This window comes from Sander lucioperca, chromosome 13 (assembly GCF_008315115.2).
Source record: "Sander lucioperca isolate FBNREF2018 chromosome 13, SLUC_FBN_1.2, whole genome shotgun sequence".
Classification (NCBI taxonomy): domain Eukaryota; kingdom Metazoa; phylum Chordata; class Actinopteri; order Perciformes; family Percidae; genus Sander; species Sander lucioperca.
Window position 1 is genome coordinate 9,945,926 of NC_050185.1, and position 18,845 is coordinate 9,964,770.

The window sequence follows — 18,845 nt, forward strand, 5'->3', positions numbered from 1 at the left end:
GCTGGTGCTGCCACGCAATCTGAGTCCTGGTGCTTTGCTGACACTCAGGTTATTTACCATAAACAGCCCTCTTTTCAGCCCTCTTTTCAGCCTTGACACTATTGTTGTATCCACATATGCTAATTATTAGCTGAGTGGGAGGGTTTATTTTTTTTTATGTATAAAGATATTTTACAGCAAATTTGGTCTTAGTTGTCTGAGGCTCTAGGACAGCCCTAGGTGCCTATGAAGGTCATCTAGCATTAGCTACTGTTCTTGTAACTTATACCCCAGATGCTCTGTACTATTTTTCTTGGCTGTCTACAAGAGTGGATGTGTCAATTGACCAGACAGACATCCTGTATTCCTAATATTGTCTGCCTGCATAGTAACTCCAGAGATATCAGTTATTTATTGTTATTTCACAGTAATATATCACGTGTTCCCTTTCATAAAATGACTAAATTAAAGTCTAATTTATAAAACACCTATGTTTTACCTACAGTGCAGCTATGATTCATTTCCAGTGTGGGCATGTCAGTTTACACTCTTTCTGAGGGTTGAGTAATCATCAGTTTGATGATAAATGATGTAACACAGTGAAGGACTGTGAAGAATGCTTGTTGTATATGGTTTGTATACACACAGAAAGCGTCGATTCGCATTTCAGCGCTTGAAGCTGTGTAAAATGTTGTTTTTCTACACACTCAACTTTCACTTTTAACAAATCTGCAGCCTTAACAGGACCAAAATGTTGTGTGTAAAATAATCTTAAATCTAGAAACAATGTATTCATCCATGTGATTTATCACAATTTCACAAATAACTAGGCTATACAGAAAATAATCCTAGTAAACACGAGGAGCAAATATATTTTATTGTTGCTTATTCAATACAAGTGGTGTATTTACAGCTAATGAGTATAGTGAATGTGTTATTTTGGTCCACTGGAGGGAATTCGTTCAATTTATGGGTTCTGTCGTTTTCATTCATCTCCATACCATGAATGAAAATATACTGCCCCGCACGCGGATTATTTCCAGCTCCGTTTAAACGGAAACACTTTTCATTATGCGAAAGAAGTAGGGCTAAGTGTTTGTAATGCAGAACAAATCGCTTTCTAAATAATTTTCTTATAAAAACGAATTTAGCCTAGTGTTACTGAAACACATTCATATCCCAGCCACATGTGACAGACTAACAAATGCCCCTCGAAAAATCTTAGCGAAAAACCATCCAGAGGGGTGTTTAGAAATCCAACTACATCAAATTAGTTCTGTGATAGGAGGAGCGATTCAGATAATGTCTTGCAATTATATTTCAGAATGCATTTTAAGTTGGCAGTATTTATTTATTCATCTCTGTTTTATGAGCTGCATAAACTATTACACTAATTATTTGTTAACAAACTAAATGTAATACCCCCCCCCCTAAATCGTCAGTAAAGTGGTTCAACCCTCGAGGTTACCGGAAGTTGTTTCAGCTGCCATGTTTGGTTGCTTTGTTGTAGGCTTCTACAAGGTTTCCTACAGAATTAGTAAGTGTGGAAATGGAGCCGAGCTGGAGTACGTTTCTTTTTCAAGTAAGTTGACTCTTTAGGAGGGAAACTGGGATAGCTTGAAAAACAACCTTAACAAGTGTAAGCACTGGATATCTTAGCGGTAATACCAGTTTTTAAACGAGTAATGCCAAGATCAAGTAACCAAGCAAAACAATGGTATATGAATCCAGGCGTCCAGCTGTGAGGTTTGGGAATGACGCTAGAACAAAAAATCTATTTTCTTCAACGTGTGTTTGAAAAAGGTGGCTTGTGCTTTCTATTGTACGGATACTTAGATTATTTATGTTGAAAAACTCGACAGCGCTTGATGTTTTTTAAGTTTGTTTGCCAAGTCGAAGCCAGCAAAACATGCGGGATAATTTGAAGTAGGCTGGAGACGCCACTGCACCGTTACAATCGAGACAGACCTGTTTTTTTCCGTGTGACTGAGGGCTTTGATCGGACGCCGTAGGATAATGAGATGTAATGCCGGGCGAAGATTTTCTTATTGTAACGCGGTTAATACCACATATCATTTTGTTTAGCTAACGTTGAATAAGTGTTTACTTAGGTTATCGGCTGCTGAGATTTACCAACGACGATTCGCAAGTCCGCGGTGAACTTTCCGCTTGCCTCAGTCGGTTGGTTCGACAATAACTAGCCAAGTTAGCTAACGACGTTAAGGCTGCCTTAATCAAACTCGCTAGCTAATTTAGCTTAATTTGGGCGAGGCTGTCGTAATGAGCCCACAAAACTAATGTTACATTGCTTGGTAAGCAACGCTGTGCCCCTCTCTGTTTATTAACTAGCTATTTATTCTGCAAGACCGTGGTGGAAAGGAATTCAAACTATGCACACAACATCAGCTAACACTAGCAACGAAGAAGCAGATTTGAAATTAGCAACATTACGCAATTTATAAATCCCTTTTAGCTAGAAAGTGAGTGAGCTCTGCCACGGTTTAGTGGTTTTCACTGTGTACTAAGATGGAAGGCTATTGTTCAAAAAATGAATGAAATGGTTTATTCCCATGGCCTTACTTAGCCTAAAAGAATTGAGCCTGGAGCTTGAAGAAAGCAAAACGATACAACCTTAGTTTAAGGGAGAGGATATTTCAAATGATTAAATGTTTTGCCGCATTTATTTGTATGCTGTCATTTTGTTAACACATTTATAAAGCCACATCCTAAGAATATCGCAATTCTGTCGTCTCATGTGTTTTTACAAGTCTTAAGAGGGATTATTTGGTATATTATATATAAAGTTATGCCCCAGTGTGTTTGAGTGGGTGTGACAAACTCCATAATGGGAAGAACCTCCTCAATCAACCTTGCAGCAGTTCAGTATCATTCACAAAAATAATTTAATCTCCTTTTCTTTTATTTATTTTTTTACCTTAGAAAACTATTAAATCTACATCCTACAGTTGCTGACTGCTTAGTTTATTATTTTACTGCAGCTTAATGTGAGTGACTGTATGTAATTGAGAGCAGGGTCAGGTACAGATCATGAGTTCTTGTTGGTAATGTTAGTACTGTTATGTTTAAGTCCTTTGCCAATGCTGGACAATACTATTTATTTTATATTATGTGTTTGACCTTCAGATAAACATGTTTACTTTGTATCACTTGCCATCTACTCTGGTACAATAATTTCCTTCGGGACTAATACAGTTACAGTAATTAACTGATCAAGTAAATATGTTAATAGAAATGTGTCAAACTGCTGCTGAGAGGGAGCACTGATTGAAAATGGCAGAGAGGATGCATAAATGAAAGTCAAATAACTTAAGGGCTCATGTAGTCACTGGAGAAGCAGTCAAGGTGGTAGAAGTGCTACAGGGAAGCTTGAACTATCATCGATATGTTAGAGAATTTTTTTTTTTTCTCATTTAAGTTGCTTCTAAAAGGTGTAGCTAAGGTCTTGCTACACAAGCAAAGTTAACATTGCTTATCCAGTGTTAACACTCACCCTGCTTGGTATGTGGCATTAGTAACATTCTGCTCTACTGTGAGAGACCCTCATCTTTGAGCACTATTTCTTCCTGATGTAAAAGGCAGATGGACGGTGTGGCTTGTTGTGGAGTATCTGGCGTCTAGCCAGAAGCCCTGCATGTATTATGTACCGCACACTGTTACGCTGTCAATCTCATGTAAATCTGTGTGCAGTTATCATTCTGGGGCTTGTCGTAAGGCTAGAAATATTTCATTCAACTACCATCAATTGACACATGCTTTGCAGAATTTTTAGTTTTAAAGTTCTCCACTGTTACCTTTTTTATAGAAACGTATTTTAGTAATGTGTAGAAAATGATTAACATATTCTTGGTTAAATACTTTGTCAGGCGTTTAAAATTATCCATATTGTTGTGTAAATGAGCTGCTGGACTACTACCATAAGTACAGCTGCCTCTCCTATTTTCGCATAATGCGCAATATATTGCCAGTTTTATGTCAGGCTACAGTTAAGTGAATCATGTTGTTCAGACCAGTTTGGCTCTGTCTGGATGCACAATGATACATCAGTAATGCTGCAAAGTAAATGGTAAAAAGTGCCCCAAAGTGAGAAAGTCCTAATGCAATTCTCAATGTGCATGGAGCTCCATTCTGGCTTTCTCTGAAGACTGTGATAGCCACTTAGAACAAGAAGAGAAGAAGACTAACTATTATAATAACAAACAATTATTATAAAGTGCTATGCATCCATTCATTCAAGATGCGTTTGGCTGACAAATGTTTGAAATAAATTGACGTTTAATAGGTGAACAAACTATAGTGAAAATGATTGACTCCTCTTAACCTAGCCTAATAATATTGCCTTTACAGGCCACTGCAACACATATTAAATGGTTTCAAGAAAGCTGTTGGTGATGCTGTGACCTTGCATTTGGAAGCCATTTTGTTGATTTCTTGGTGTAGATCTGTTTCTTAATACAGTAAACAGGCTAATGTATTTGTATGTAAAATTACATTTTAGATCATCTAATATTAGTGCAGCGACAGTTTTTGATATCAGAAAAGTGTTACTAATTACATTTGAAATTGCATTAATAATTTTTCCATTAGAGGCAGAAATGCATTAAGTTAAGCTAGGGCTGCAAGTAACTATTATTCTGTTGATTTAATTGAATGAACAATGTCGACCAGTGTTTGCCAAAACCCAAGACGACAACCTCAAAAGTCTTGTTTTATCCACAACTCAAAGATGAGGAGTAAAGAAACTAGAAAATATTCTCATTTAAGAACGTGTAATTAGAGAATTTTGATCATTTTTAGGCCTTTATTGACAGGACAGCTGAAGAAATGAAAGAGGAGAGAGGGGGAATGACGTGCCGCAAAGGGCCGCAGGTCAGAGTCGAACCCAGGCCCGCTGCGTCGAGGAGTAAACCTCTATACATGGGCGCCTGCTCTACCAACTGAGCTATCTGGGCGCACGACTTTTTTCATTCTTGAAAACATGACCAATTAATCAATTATCATCAATAGTTGGCGATTAATAGTTGACAACTAATGGATTAATCTTTGCCTTTCTAAGTCAAGCTGACAGATCAACCAACAAGTGGCTATGGCTAATGTGATAGCAAACAATTGCCCACTCAAAAATCTAGCAGACATGAAGCAACATTATCAGTCATTTGTAGTCATGTCTGTGGCCACCTGACGAATGCAAGTCCAATTCTTTAGCTACGGTTTGTTACAGTAACCCTTAAAAAATATCTGGGTTGTTATCTTTGTAGATGTTTAACATTGTCCACCAACTAGCCTACTGACTAACTCTTTCTGTTTGCCATTTGGTGCTAAGTATGTAGCTTACAGTGAAGTGTTGTTTTTTTAGAGCTTGTTTTGCTTGAAACATGTCCATTACGACAAAGTACCTGTATTTACTGTTTAAATAAAATATACTAATGAAGGGAGCTTTAGCGTCTTAAATTTTAAGTTAAAGTCCTAGTGCCAGTGTAAAGGCTTTATGTAGCCTCAACATTTTGCTGGTCAGTAGTCCCCATCCCCCCATTTTGTAGACTTGATAACATTAAATAAAAATAGACTCTGCAACGTTTGAGGCTTGAGGCTTAATAGTGCCATTGAGAAATATTTCATGAGTCTCATATATTGTACTGCTTATTTATGTTCTACTTGTGTGTTTTTAACATCTTTTTCGAGGCATTAGGGCTGTCCTTAATTAAAGAAATTCTTAGTCAACTTACACTCGAAGGATGTTCTTGACTAAGATATTAGTTGGTTTAATCGACAGATCTGTAAAACCTGAGTTTCTCCACAAAGAATAATGCAAAAGCACCACTTAAAATCTAGTGTTTACCCAAGATGTGCTCATACGTTTATTGGAAATAAGTCATTGAGCATGGAAAAAAAGCATAAACAATGACTAAATCTTAGTCGATTAAGACCAAAACGACCGATTAGTCTAGAGGGGGCAGCCCTACACGGCATACATTTTGACATGGCTCAGAAAAGTATCAAACAATACTGATACTAAGTTATCAGTTACACCTGTGCTTTTACTGCTATGATGAGCCAAAATGTCTGCTTTGAAAAAATAGTTCTGTTACCTTTCAGAATTGTATTAATAATGCCTTTGGCCAAACAAAAGCTGATAACAATGGAATGTAGTGAATATTACGGCGTAGCACAGATCAACATGAACTCGTAACAGGGTGAACGGCACTTCTGCATTCGCTTTGCGGCCCTCTGTCGGCTGTAACCACACTATGCAAGTTTGCCAGATCGGGTAGCGGATCTGTAGTTCGAATGACTGCGATAATGGACAATTCCGCCTCCAACCTGTAGGGGGACTGAAGAGGAAAAGTGATTTGGTGTTGCTTTAAGGTCCAAACAGGGTTTTACATCATTTGTTACAAAGACCACTCACCAGGTGTTCTTAACACTGTGTTTTTGTAACTGCAGTGTTTGCAAAATGTGAACTTTAGTAGCAATTTCATCATAGCTGTGATGCCAAAAAAAACTGATCAGTCTGTGTAATCAGGGTGTGAGCAGATGTGTACTGGATATCAGCAAGTGAGTTACTATCCTAAACGTTGGTTCACTCTTTGTCATTTACCTTTCATCCGTGTATTTTTCGATACAGTACCTCCATATAATATCCCAGTTTTGACCGCATTTAAAAAATGTTTGCAATTTTCTTGAATCAAGAGAGCTCTTTGTGCTCCCAGGTAATGTGTTTCATATACACCACATAACATCTCACAGCTGTTTCCTTGTTCGTGAAGGGACTGTTTTCTATATCAGATGTTGTATTAAATGCCACCGCCTTTGGAGGTTGTGGCTCATTGATTTCAGTGTTTTTTGGAGAAGGAAGGCTTGGTGAGTTGCTTAGAAATGGCCTATCGTCCTCTTACGTGATGCAATCCAAGCCCAGGTGAAAGAATTAGCCTTTTATATAGAAACCACCTCGGAAACATGAACTGCCTAGCCTACCTCTACCTGCAACCTACATCAACAAGCAAGGCACTGAATCCCTGCAGTATTTATATAGCTTTAAAGGCTATGAAAAAAAACAAGAATGATTACAAACATTGCAAAAGTGATGTTTTGTAAGAACTTGTGTCAACTCAGCAAACTGGGTAGCAGCCACAGATTTCAGAACTTGTAAACAAGTGAAGAACAACGTAGAACAAACTCATAAAGTTGAAGAGAAGGCTTTACACGTACCAGGAAAAAAATTTTTTTATTTTGTTTCCTGCAATATGCACTCCTCTTCTTCCTTCCATTTTTATGTAATCAATTATACTTTTTGTTTTGTGAAAAATGGGGCTTCGCCAAGCAGCTGTAGAGTGTGACACAAAAGAAAGACATAATCTGACTCAGACCGTGAGCTCAATTCAAGTCTACAGTGGCCCGTGGAGCCATCAGGACACTCCCTCCATTTTGATGTTATTTATGAGGGAGCAGCCCCAGTTGTCAGAGCGCGTTTGTGTCAAAATGGTCAGAGCTGCATGAAGGCACAGCAGCTTACAGGCCCTGCACCTCTGTATAGAGGCAGGCTGTCTGCAGTGGCTATGTCTGCTGTTCACAAGCTTCACAAAGAGGGTTCCCGGCTGGTATCCCCCCTTCCCACCCAAACATAAAGCCCCCCACCCCACCCCTGGTGTGCCAGTGGACGGGTAAGCATTGGCATGATTATGACTAATCCTGGAAGGTGGCAAGTGCGAGCAGGTGCTTAGACAAATGGATGGGTGGGCTTGGTGGCATTTTCCACGAATTCCCAGGTCCTATTGCGTATGAGGGAATGACGGAGAGTTTAGTTGAGTAGTGTGTGGATAAACAATGTCCCTGTCTCATGAATAGATGAGCCAAATCAATGAAGATGAGCATACAAAGATCCCCTGCTGAGGCATCGCTGCTCAGATTTGTGTCTCTCACAATAGGCTGGATGACATAAGGAGGACACTGTGTGGTTCATTTTTCTTTTCTGTCCCCTGCCTCCTCTTTTGCAAGTCCTTTCTTGGCTGGCCTCTGCAATGGGTGATTGAACCTCAAAGGGAAAGGTCAAGCATTCCACCTTGTCCTTTCTTGCTGGTGTTCCAAAACACAGTTGTCTTGACTGTGTCCATCTCGCAAAACAGCAGCGTTAACTGTGATGTAGTATTTATGTTTGATATGGAAACAATATGTCTTCACAAGTTACAAGTTTAGCAAGAGCCATAAAGGCATATGCATTACCATTAACATCTGTCCCTGCTGATAGTGTGTTTGCAACTCTGTGCCTGCTCTGTTAATTATGATGACTGTTGGTGGGACGGTCCCTAGGTCAACAGGAATCTCAGGCGTTTCTCACAGGGGGTATCTAACTCAGTAACAACTTATCTGAGCTGTTCAATTGCCAAAATGTAGATTTAGACTTACTTCTAATCTTGTTTAGAGCGTAACTAACCACAGCTGACAAACCCCTAGAAAATCGTTAGGCCACTGTGATCCATGTTCCTTTGTCTAGTTTAGTGACCTGTCTTTTTGCGTAGTGTGTGCGTGGGTGCACTTCACTCCTTTACTTCACCTTGCCCTCTAACTGAGCTCCTTAGCTGAGCTAGTGCACTGGACTCTGCTTTGCCTCTAATTTGGTATGCCTGCTTTGCAGTCACATGATGAATCAGCAGCACCATCATGATGGGATCATTTTTCATCCAGTATATTTGGATTCTTTTGCACTAGTGGCATGCTGCGTCAACCTCATTAATGACCAATCCGGTGTCCATTTTGTCAAAGCTGACTCCAGTTTTGAAGCTACAATCCCCAATATTGATGTGTATTTTACATTGAGTGAATAATATCAATTTTATGTTACCATAAATGTTCACCCATCAGTGTTATTAGCCTTAAAGGTTGTATTAAATTTTGCCTGTGTGTGTGTCTATGTGTGTGTTTGTTTCATCAGCAGGCCAATGAAGCCCTCCACCACCAGCACCATGTGGCCCAGAACAGCCTGCTGCCACTTCTTAATGCAGGAGCTGAACAAATTGACCAGAAGCCTATCCTGCCCATCCACATAGACCAGAAGCCCCCTACCAGCGCTGCTGATCTCCTCAAAGACAATGTGGCCAGCGGAGGAGGTGCACGGCCACCAATGCCTGTGATAAAGAAGGAACACAAAGGTAAAACGCCGTTTGTCTGCGGCTACTGCAACAAGGCCTTCCGTGACAGCTACCACCTGCGACGTCATGAGTCCAGCCACACCGGTATTAAGATGGTGTCACGGCCAAAGAAGGCTGCCCAGACAGCCCCCACCATGGTACCCATGATCTCCACCATGCAACGAGAGAACAACGGCAACCCTTCCTACATCTCCACGGTGGCGGGCATCCTCTCCACAGCAACCACCTCGGTTTCCTCAGGCGCGAGTATCATGACATCATCTGCAATGGGAAATATGCCGCAGCAAAATGTCGCCAAGAAACCCGCCAAACCTGTCAAGAAAAACCATGGGTGTGAGATGTGTGGCAAGGCCTTTCGTGATGTCTACCACCTGAATCGCCACAAGCTGTCCCATTCAGACGAGAAGCCTTTTGAGTGCCCCATCTGCCAGCAACGCTTTAAAAGGAAGGACCGGATGACCTACCATGTTCGCTCTCATGACGGGGGAGTCCACAAGCCCTATGTATGTTCAGTGTGTGGGAAAGGCTTTTCCAGGTAAGGACCACATTTTTGGCCTTTTGGTAGGTTTTTCAAAAATGTTGCCTTTTTTGAGTTAGACATCCTATAATATCGTGACTGATACTCGAGTGAAATAGGTTAGCGTTTCTTTTGCCTAGTTCAGACTTTATCTCTGATTTTCCACTAGCCAAAAGTCTTTGGAGCTCCAGATCAGAGGCACAGGGCTTAAAGTTCTCAGGCACCATTCCGGAATTCAGGCATAGAGCAGTTTTACATTTATAGAATTCCTAATTCAATACATTGTACACATTTCCTCCAGGGCAGCATTTCAGGCTTACAAATGGTTTGTTACTTTAACCCTTGGAGGCAAATTGGCGCTGGCCCAGCGCTTGCAAATCGCCGATCGAGTGCTATGCGTAAACTTTACAAAGACGCGAGCCCGCAGACGCATCCCTGATTAGGGCTGGGTACCGAATTCAGTACTTTTTAGGCACTGACCGAATTGCCTCTAAAGTATTGAGTATCGAAAAATGCCTCGTCATTCAATACCCAATTTCAATACCTAAAGGGTAAATCTCATCAGAGTCAGTGAGCCAATACAACTCCCGAATACAAGATGGAAAGTTGTGTAGTGTGAGCAGTACAGTGATCTGATGAGTTTTAAAGTTGCCTAGTGTGAACTAGGCATTAAATGGCAACAATGGCCACTTGCAATGTTTCTGTAGGTAGTACAAATGACAAGTACACACTTGTATTGGGAATAAGCATGTTCACTTTTTTTCTTTACATTTTGTTCAAATTGTTTAACAGTAATGATAGAACATTATATTTCCCACCATAATGTGTTGATATTGTTCCACAACTTAGTTGTTTAATAGCTCACTAATGCTATTCCTTCCCGAAAATGTACTGTCAACAATATTTGAACTATCAGTACAAAATGTGGAGAAAAGGGTGAACACATTTTTTTATTCATGCTGCCAGACAGACTTGTCATAGGTAGTTAGACTGGCAAACCCTGAGCAATGGATGGCCGTTTAGTGCTGGCAACAGATTTCGTGGAGAGATAACATTACCCGTTTCAAATGTTGTACGTTCCTCATATTGCTCTTGAGGTGGTGGAATAAGTTATATTCCCTCTTTGACCAGTAGCATAATTGTAAAAAAAAAAAACACATGACAGTGAGTTCAGAAACAGGCATTTGAAGTGGAATTTAAGTGTCCTAAACATCCACTATTATGTCAGTGAAGAGTTATTTTTTAATTCTTTTCGAGGCCTGTCTTGCAAAGCAGGATTAGTCAATTGATAGACAACTTTACTGATTAAAATGCAGAGCACCCCTCAGATGTGGAGCATGAACTGAAGCAACTGTTAAGTTGTATTCACTGCAGTTATCCAACTAATTCAGTAAACCTGCTTCTTGAGACGGGCCCATAAACATAACTGGAAGTGGTCTCCAGCGGGTGGCCAGCTGGGTATCATTGTCGCTGCATTAGCCACTGCTTTGTTTTGGATGTGTCCAAAGTGTGAGTGTCTAGGCCTGTGAATCTCTGCCTTTTATACTCTGCCAGTGAAACTTTTCTGTCTACAGCCATTTTTACATGTGAACTCTGGACTGTGTCTGAGAAATTAGGTCCCGACATTTTCCGGAGCTCCCCTTTCACACGTGTGGTACACAACGGGAGGTTGTCCGTGCCAGATGCGTTCTTACTTACTCTAAATACTTTAGACGAGGGGTGGCGCTGGGTGGAGCGTGCAGCAGACAGGAATGGCGCTGATTACACTGTGTCACGGAGCCGTTCATAATTAGGTCATAAACAACAGTCTCTTAACCGTTCCTTGAATTTGTCTGGCGAAGTTCCCAAAATCTCGTCGTCTCTCCAGTTAGACATTTCCGTCTAACACCCTCCTCCTTCACCCTTGGATGTTTGATTTCTTCATCATTTGCTGTATGCTCACATACAGCTCCGCCGGGTAATGTCTAGATGATCATCGTCAACCTTTATTTAGTTCTCGGGAGTACAATTGAGGGCAAGCCCTCATTTTCAATGTAGCCGAGATAACATAAAATAAATATTTTATATTTTATAATTTAGAACACAATTTACAAATGTTGGAGTCCAGATAGAAATTAGCATTTAAATGACTAAAAGCAATTGCGTCCAAAATCATGAGTATTTAAAACCAGTGCTCTAAACTGCCCATATGTTGGAAGATAACTTCATTTAAATGATTGTTGTAGCGTGTTCCAGGTGGTTGGTGCATTATAGAAGAATGCCGATTTCCCTAGTTCTGATTGAACCCTCGGGACCTTAAGTAAAAGCCGGTTGTTAGATCTTTTCAGGTTTGCAGTGCATGTGTGAAAGGGGCTTAAGTCTAAATGAGGATGTGTTTGGTAAGCAATGGGATCAGCAGCAACTGGGGCAATGCACAGTGACAATAGCAAATTCTAAATTGGTGAGAAAATAGGGACATATGCAAAATCGAATTGTTTACACAACTGCTCTAATTTATTTATAATTTCAATCAACAACTAACACGGCTATTGTAAACATGAAGTATGCTTCTGAAATCTAATTTATTCTTATGGTAGTGGAAACAGTAATTTCATCCTCTAATGGTTGCATTCCGGGGTCAAAGAGAAATGTCTTGACTTGTCTGCATGGAATTTAAAAAAAAAAACAAAAAACATGATGATAAAGAAATTCTAACAAACATACCTTTTTTGACTATTAACTTGTCAGTCCAAAAATTAGCAAAGTAAGCGAAGCATGCTTTCTAGACTGAAGTGTAACCTTATGCACTACGTCTTTCATGTTTGCAGTTAGAATTAGAATGGTGTTTGGCAGTGAATGCAAAGAGAGGATTTGTTTTCACAAAGAATGAAATCGCCAGGTGCTATATCTTTATTTTTTTTTATTTTTTTTTTTGCTTTACCAAAAGTTCACTAAATAGCCTACAACAACCCTATTGCTTGTAGCAACCCATGACATGTTTGTGAATGATTCAGCCAGTTCGGTTTGGATTATTTAATTGCTGCACGTTTTCGTATAGAGGGATAATTGTATGGCCATGTACTGTCCAGGTAGCTTCCCAGTAGCTGTGTTTTCATATTTATAAGTGCTAAGCAGTTTTAGATTTGTACTTTTATCTTCCCCCCCCCCCACCCACACACACACACACACACACGCACACGACATTTCATTTCAACCACATGTTTAAACAGTCGCACATGGGAGAGCACCAGTGGTAGAGTATCAAGGGAGGGGGAGGCATCACTTGTCGCTTTGCTGTTCCCGCCAGCATGTCACGGAGTCTCTTTCCCCTGGGAGTTCAGTGAACCACACGGTAATGTTCAGGTCAACACATTTACTATGTAGTGAACACATATTTTTAGTTTAAGAAGGTCTCATGGTGGCTACATATTTAGATTTATCAACACACACACAAAGAACAATTCACTGTCTTTTTAAACGAGCCAAAAAGTCCGGTGGTGCATTTTTATCGGCATCGAGTGAGCGGAGAATATTGATAACATTAGAAGAGTTCTGTGCTGCAACACAACTTCCAACAAAAACATCAGCCGTCTACCCTAGTCGAGCTGTAACATTAGCGCTGTGCAGGGCAGTTTTGGGCATGCCTCCAACACAGTGACATGGGGTAGGGATTCATCAGCATACTGGAAAGTGAGAATGGGGACTGAATAACAGGGCACTGAGTCACTGCCACTCAGCCAGATATACGCAGGCACTGTCTGGAGTCTGCTGTCCCCGTCGGTGGGACAAAAAAAAGGGAAGAGAAAAACCTGGTTCCATTTCATTGCACCACTGAGAAGATTCCACTTAACTCCTCTAATTTGTATATTTAAAAAAAAAAAAAATCCAGCAGCATGAAACCTTCTGGTTTCGGAGCAGCTTCCAATGCTGTAGCCCTTACTCACTCCATTATGCCACTTCTAACATGATTCAGCTCACAGCTTCACTAGAACTAACAAGCTGACAGAGGAGGATCAGTGCCAAGAAGAATTTGTGAATGCTGGAGTTTCACTGTAAAGGTCAAGAGGCAAAGGGCTGTTTTCTTGCAACTGCTGATATGCAGTGGACAGTTAATTATATAGTGGAACAGAGAGGAATGTGTTGTCATCAATGTTTGTTGTTGTTCTTTAACCTTCAGTTTAACACCAATATTTGTGTAAAGACTTATTACCATAAGTATTTTTTTTTAAATATATCTTGCTATCTCATATCACTTGTTATTGTCATTTTAATGTTTAAGTTACATGTTTATCAAACTTGTTTCATAGTAAAAAAAAGTTCAGTGCGAAAGCAAAAAAAAAGTCGTTCAGGCTGATTCGTCACTTTTTTTTTTTTTTTTTTTTACATAGCTGTAAACATACATTTAATACTTTCTCACAGTTGTTGACTGTTGTCAGAAATACAACCACCCCCCCCGCCCTCCACTGCATTAGTGAAGTTGAATAACTTTGTGGCCTAGAAAGTGTCTTCCGAATCCTCAGAGATATTGTGCAATTCAGTATTGGATTTCAGGAAACTACCAACCAAATTCCTGGAGATTCTCAATAACATTGTTTTCAAATTTCTGTAAGTAATGCCAAGGCTGCAAGAAAATAAACCGAAGTAGTGTAGTGTAATAAACTGTCAATTTATTCAGAAAACAAGTGGAAAGTGTACAAACTTACCATCTCTGTGTGGTGCATTTTTGAAACTAGGTCAAACTAATTCACGCACGATTGATCATGGAGTGTTGACCACCATTGGCCGGAATTTTAAGGGTTTTTTTTTTTTTTTTTTGCCCAGCCCCTCATTATCAAAGCAAACGGAGCACGTCCATATGCTTCCGCACTTCTGCACTTACACTGTAAAGAAACGTTGTACAATAGGCATTTCACTTTGTCCTTGTGCACTTCCATGTCAGTTAATGATGCATACTTGCATATGTTTTTGAACAGGTAATGTTGTATCCCTGGTCAAATCACAAGTATAGTTTAGAGCTGCAAAGATTAATCGATTAGTTGTCAACTCTTAAATTAATCACCAACTATTTTGATTATCGATTAGTCAGTTTGAATCATTTTTTTTTTAAGACAAAAGTAAAAATTCTTTGATTCCAGCTTCTTAAATGTGAATATTTTCTAGTTTCTTCTCTCCTCTGTGACAGTAAACTGAATGTCTTTGAGTTGTGGACAAAACAAGACATTTGAGGACGTCATCTTGGGCTTTTGGGAAACGCTGATCCACATTTTCTGACACTTTACAGACCTAACAACTAATCAAAATAATCGAGAAAATAATCAACAGATTAATCGACTATGAAAATAATCGTTAGTTGCAGCCCTAGCATAGTTACTGTAATTGCCCCCAGAAATATAGTCCCTTAACTATTACTGCTTACTACTACCGCTTGTTTTTATTTTTAAATCTAGGCCAGACCACTTGAGCTGCCATGTGAAGCATGTGCATTCCTCGGAAAGACCGTTTAAATGTCAAGTAACGGTAAGAGTCCTCACTGTCAGCTTCCAGATTATTATTACTTATTATAATGATGTTGTTGCTGTACTCCGCTGACCTTTGACCCCGTCTGCTTTGCGGCTGCAGGCCTGTACCTCTGCTTTCGCCACCAAAGACAGACTCCGTTCCCACATGATCAGGCATGAAGGCAAGGTCACCTGTAGCATCTGTGGGAAGATGCTCAGTGCAGCCTACATCACCAGCCATTTGAAGACTCACGGACAGACCAACTTCAACTCCTGTAACAAAGGTATGTCACACGTGTCAGATACACATACATTTTGCTTTAACATCTCTGCCTCATTTTAGTATCTCTTAACTTGGCAAGTAGCCTTTGTGAGTCACATTACTGCTGTAGTAGAAATAAAAAAAAAAAAAAAAAAAGAAAAATGTTATCAAGCTTTGCAAATTCTATCCCATCACCTCCCTCTAATCCTGGTTGTTAGATTACAAGGTATAATGTTGTGGTACTGTTAAAATCGGAGGATACATTAGATTGCAGGGGGAGTAATGAAAGTGTTGCCCATTTAAAGCTTTGCTTTTATCTTTTATATCCTACCAATGAACAACTATTTTGCGTAGCCGCAGAACAAAAGTTGAATGCTCTTTCTCGTGTTTTCCCAGAGGGTAATGGGGTCTGCAATTCTTCCTCAGCTACACCTGTGACCATTTCTGCCCCCATCACCACGGCGATGAACCGGGGCCACTCCAACAACCCTGTCACCATAGCCGCACAAATGAACATTACCACCAACACAGTCAACATCACATCTCCAATCAGCCTCCAGCACCCAGTCACCATCACCGGGCCCGTCAACATTGCTTCCGTCAACATCCCTTCCTCGGTTCCCATGAATATTGCCCACCCAGTCGCTATAACGACCACCATGCCTATGAATATGGCTGGTCCGCTCAACATCGCCATGAGGTCAATGGATAGCATGCCTTTTCTGTCCCAAGTCTTGCCTTCTTCCCAACACTGGTAAAAAGGAGAGACAGAGCATTGGACTGGCCAGAAAGAAAGGGAAAAATGAAGTGAAACAAGAGACTCCCGTCGTCATCATTTGCGCCTCAAGCCCAGCTCTTTCTCCCCCTGAACCATGTTTACTTACCCTGAAGTGAATATTTACATGAGCTGTGCGGGCGGTAGGAGCTCCCGAAGTCACAGCCGCGTCCCAACTAATGTTAAGTGACTGACGTGAGATGCAGAACACTTAAGTAGAAATCGATTAGGATTTCTCTTGAAATCAGGACAACCGTAAGACTTAGTGTAGTCAGTTAGAGTGAAACTGTGATTTGTGTAATGACAAATGAGAGGAGTCCTCAAGCACCCTTGAGGACTCTGTAGGAAAACACACCTGTGCTTTTGTAAAAGGGAGATGAGAAATGGACTGAAGCAATAACAATAAATTGCTGTTTTTGATGTTTTACAAGTTCTCTCCCGAAGCCTCTGGGTGTTACTTTGTATGTTTGTTTTTTTTTTAATTATTATTATAGCCTGCTAATCACAATGTAATGTTATAGGAAATGAGTCTAGTAAAAGGGACAGTCTCTTCCATTTGCATGGAAGAATATTTTTTCACAGTGCTATAGCTTTTCTTTTTCTCCTCAGATAGTAGGTATGCTCTTGAGGTACAGTGACTAACTTGTACAGTTGACATAGTAATGTATTTTCATGTCAGCATTTAAATTTTTGCATTTGTCAAGTGGATATCTCAACGCTGTCCTTGACAATTAAATATGTGTACTTTGTTTTCTGTTGGTATGGGAACGCAAAGATTTGTTTTTATTTGTTATTTGTAGTGTTCATTTTTTTCCATGAAGTCAGAATGGAATGAGTCTTGCACTGAAAGCATATCCTACATACAGGTGAGCAACAGTATTATCAAAGATCAAATTGGAGTCTTAAGTGTTTTGGTTAGCCTACCTGCACTTGTGGGCCATCTAGTGGCTGAGCATGGAATGGCTTGGCCTTGTAGTGAAGCTTTTTCAGGCTGTTACTGTCATCATAATGGTGACTAATTAGTTTTGTCTGACTCTTCTGTACACTGTTTTTTATTTTTTATTTTTTATTTGTTATATTTATCTGTGATTTCCCCAAGATGATGCTAAGGACCCTTCACTCAGGAAACACACATAGAAGCCCGTTACACATGAATCTGGTTCCTTTTTAAATTGAATCTATCTATACCATGTATCTTGATTCTTGATCTCTCCATGTTCCTTTTATGATTTCCTATATCATTCGGCATTGTCACGTTCCAAGACTTGACTTCCATCAGGGACAAGAACTCCAAGAAATTTTGATTTTAAATTTAGCCGTCCATTTAACTATTCCTTTACTGTGCAATGGCATACTATTTTTGACATTTCCTTTGAAGTCAAGTTACGTCTCAGGCTGCATAGTTATGTGGCTGAGATCTGAATGAATTTGATAAAATGCAAGTTTATGTCCATACAAATAATCGGGACAAGATTGATGTTGCATGAACCCGAATACTGTAGCTGTTGAACATATTTTTACTGAATGCCATGTTCTCTCGACAGTGTTGCAGCTCTGAGTTGATTCAGTTTATACTGAAAAATGCAATATGCATGTTTGTCATTTTTCCCAAGTTTTGTTTTAAACAAAATATTAGTGTAGCTTTTTCTTTGTTCTTATGCATTTACGTAGATACACTATGATAGCCTGTTTGCCAAATTTGATAATAATAATAATGTGATAAACTGAACATTTCTGGTGGAATTGAACATCTCTTTATTTTTTAGGAAAAGAAATAATTGGAAATTCCAGGACTCTTGTGAAAGCAGTTGAATGTATATCTTTGTACAAAACTATTTTAGTTCCAAGAATATGGTAGTTAGAATAGATGTGAAAGATAAGATAACCTTTTTTATAAATCTTTTGTATTAGAACATTAACAATGGTAATTTTGTATATATGGCTAGCTTTCTGATTAGCAGAAAGGTCAAACATTCCTACATTTTTTTTAAATGTATGTTTGTCAAATTATTACATAAACATGCGCAATGTTATGTGCCTTTTATTTGGGTTGTCTAAATAAAAGAAAACTATCAAATGTGTTTATATGTATTAAGTAATGTTCGGTATTAAGAAAGCACCACATTTTCAAATATGTAGAAGTTTATTACTATGTATTTCTTTAGCAAATCATTTCCAGTGTTTAAAGTAGATACTTTTTCTTATGTTTACAAGCACTTACCATTGAACACAACCCTTGTCAGTTGTGCACACTCTACCAAACAAACCCATAGCTGGGAACACACTATACAATGTTTAAAGGTCCCATGGCATGAACATTTCACTTCATGAGGTTTTTCAACATGCGTTCCCCCAGCCTGCCTATGGTCCCCCAGTGGCTAGAAATGGCGATAGGTGTAAACCGAGCCCTGGGTATCCTGCTCTGCCTTTGAGAAAATGAAAGCTCAGATGGGCCAATATGGAATCTCCTCCTTATGAGGTCATAAGGAGGAAGGTTACTTCCCCTTTCTCTGCTTTGCCCGCCCAGACAATTTGGCCCTTTGCAAACAAGCAAAGTGGCAGTTGGTCAAGGCCACACCCCCACCCTCCACCTTGCCCCCCCCCCCTCTCTTCTCCTCAATAGCTACAGACACAGAAATGGCACATCCTAAGGAAAGCTCATTGTGGGACT

General features: G+C 39.8%; 1 protein-coding gene across 3 annotated transcripts; it reads left to right on the plus strand.

Annotated features, from left to right (window-relative positions):
• The first annotated feature begins 1,446 nt into the window (after positions 1–1,446).
• Positions 1,447–18,253, plus strand: LOC116064898 (vascular endothelial zinc finger 1-like). Of its 3 annotated transcripts, XR_004899223.1 has the most exons (6): positions 1,447–1,561; positions 8,927–9,678; positions 15,087–15,156; positions 15,259–15,421; positions 15,796–16,922; positions 16,975–18,253. XR_004899223.1 is itself a non-coding variant. In XM_031320267.2 (5 exons), exons 1-5 carry the CDS (start codon positions 1,529–1,531, stop codon positions 16,155–16,157), a joined length of 1,380 nt encoding a protein of 459 aa, XP_031176127.1. In that variant the 5' UTR covers positions 1,447–1,528; the 3' UTR covers positions 16,158–18,253. The 3 variants fall into 3 exon arrangements, 2 of the variants coding, with proteins under 2 accessions (XP_031176127.1, XP_031176128.1); XM_031320267.2 differs by having other exon boundaries at positions 15,796–18,253; XM_031320268.2 differs by having other exon boundaries at positions 15,826–18,253.
• The last annotated feature ends 592 nt before the right edge of the window (positions 18,254–18,845 follow it).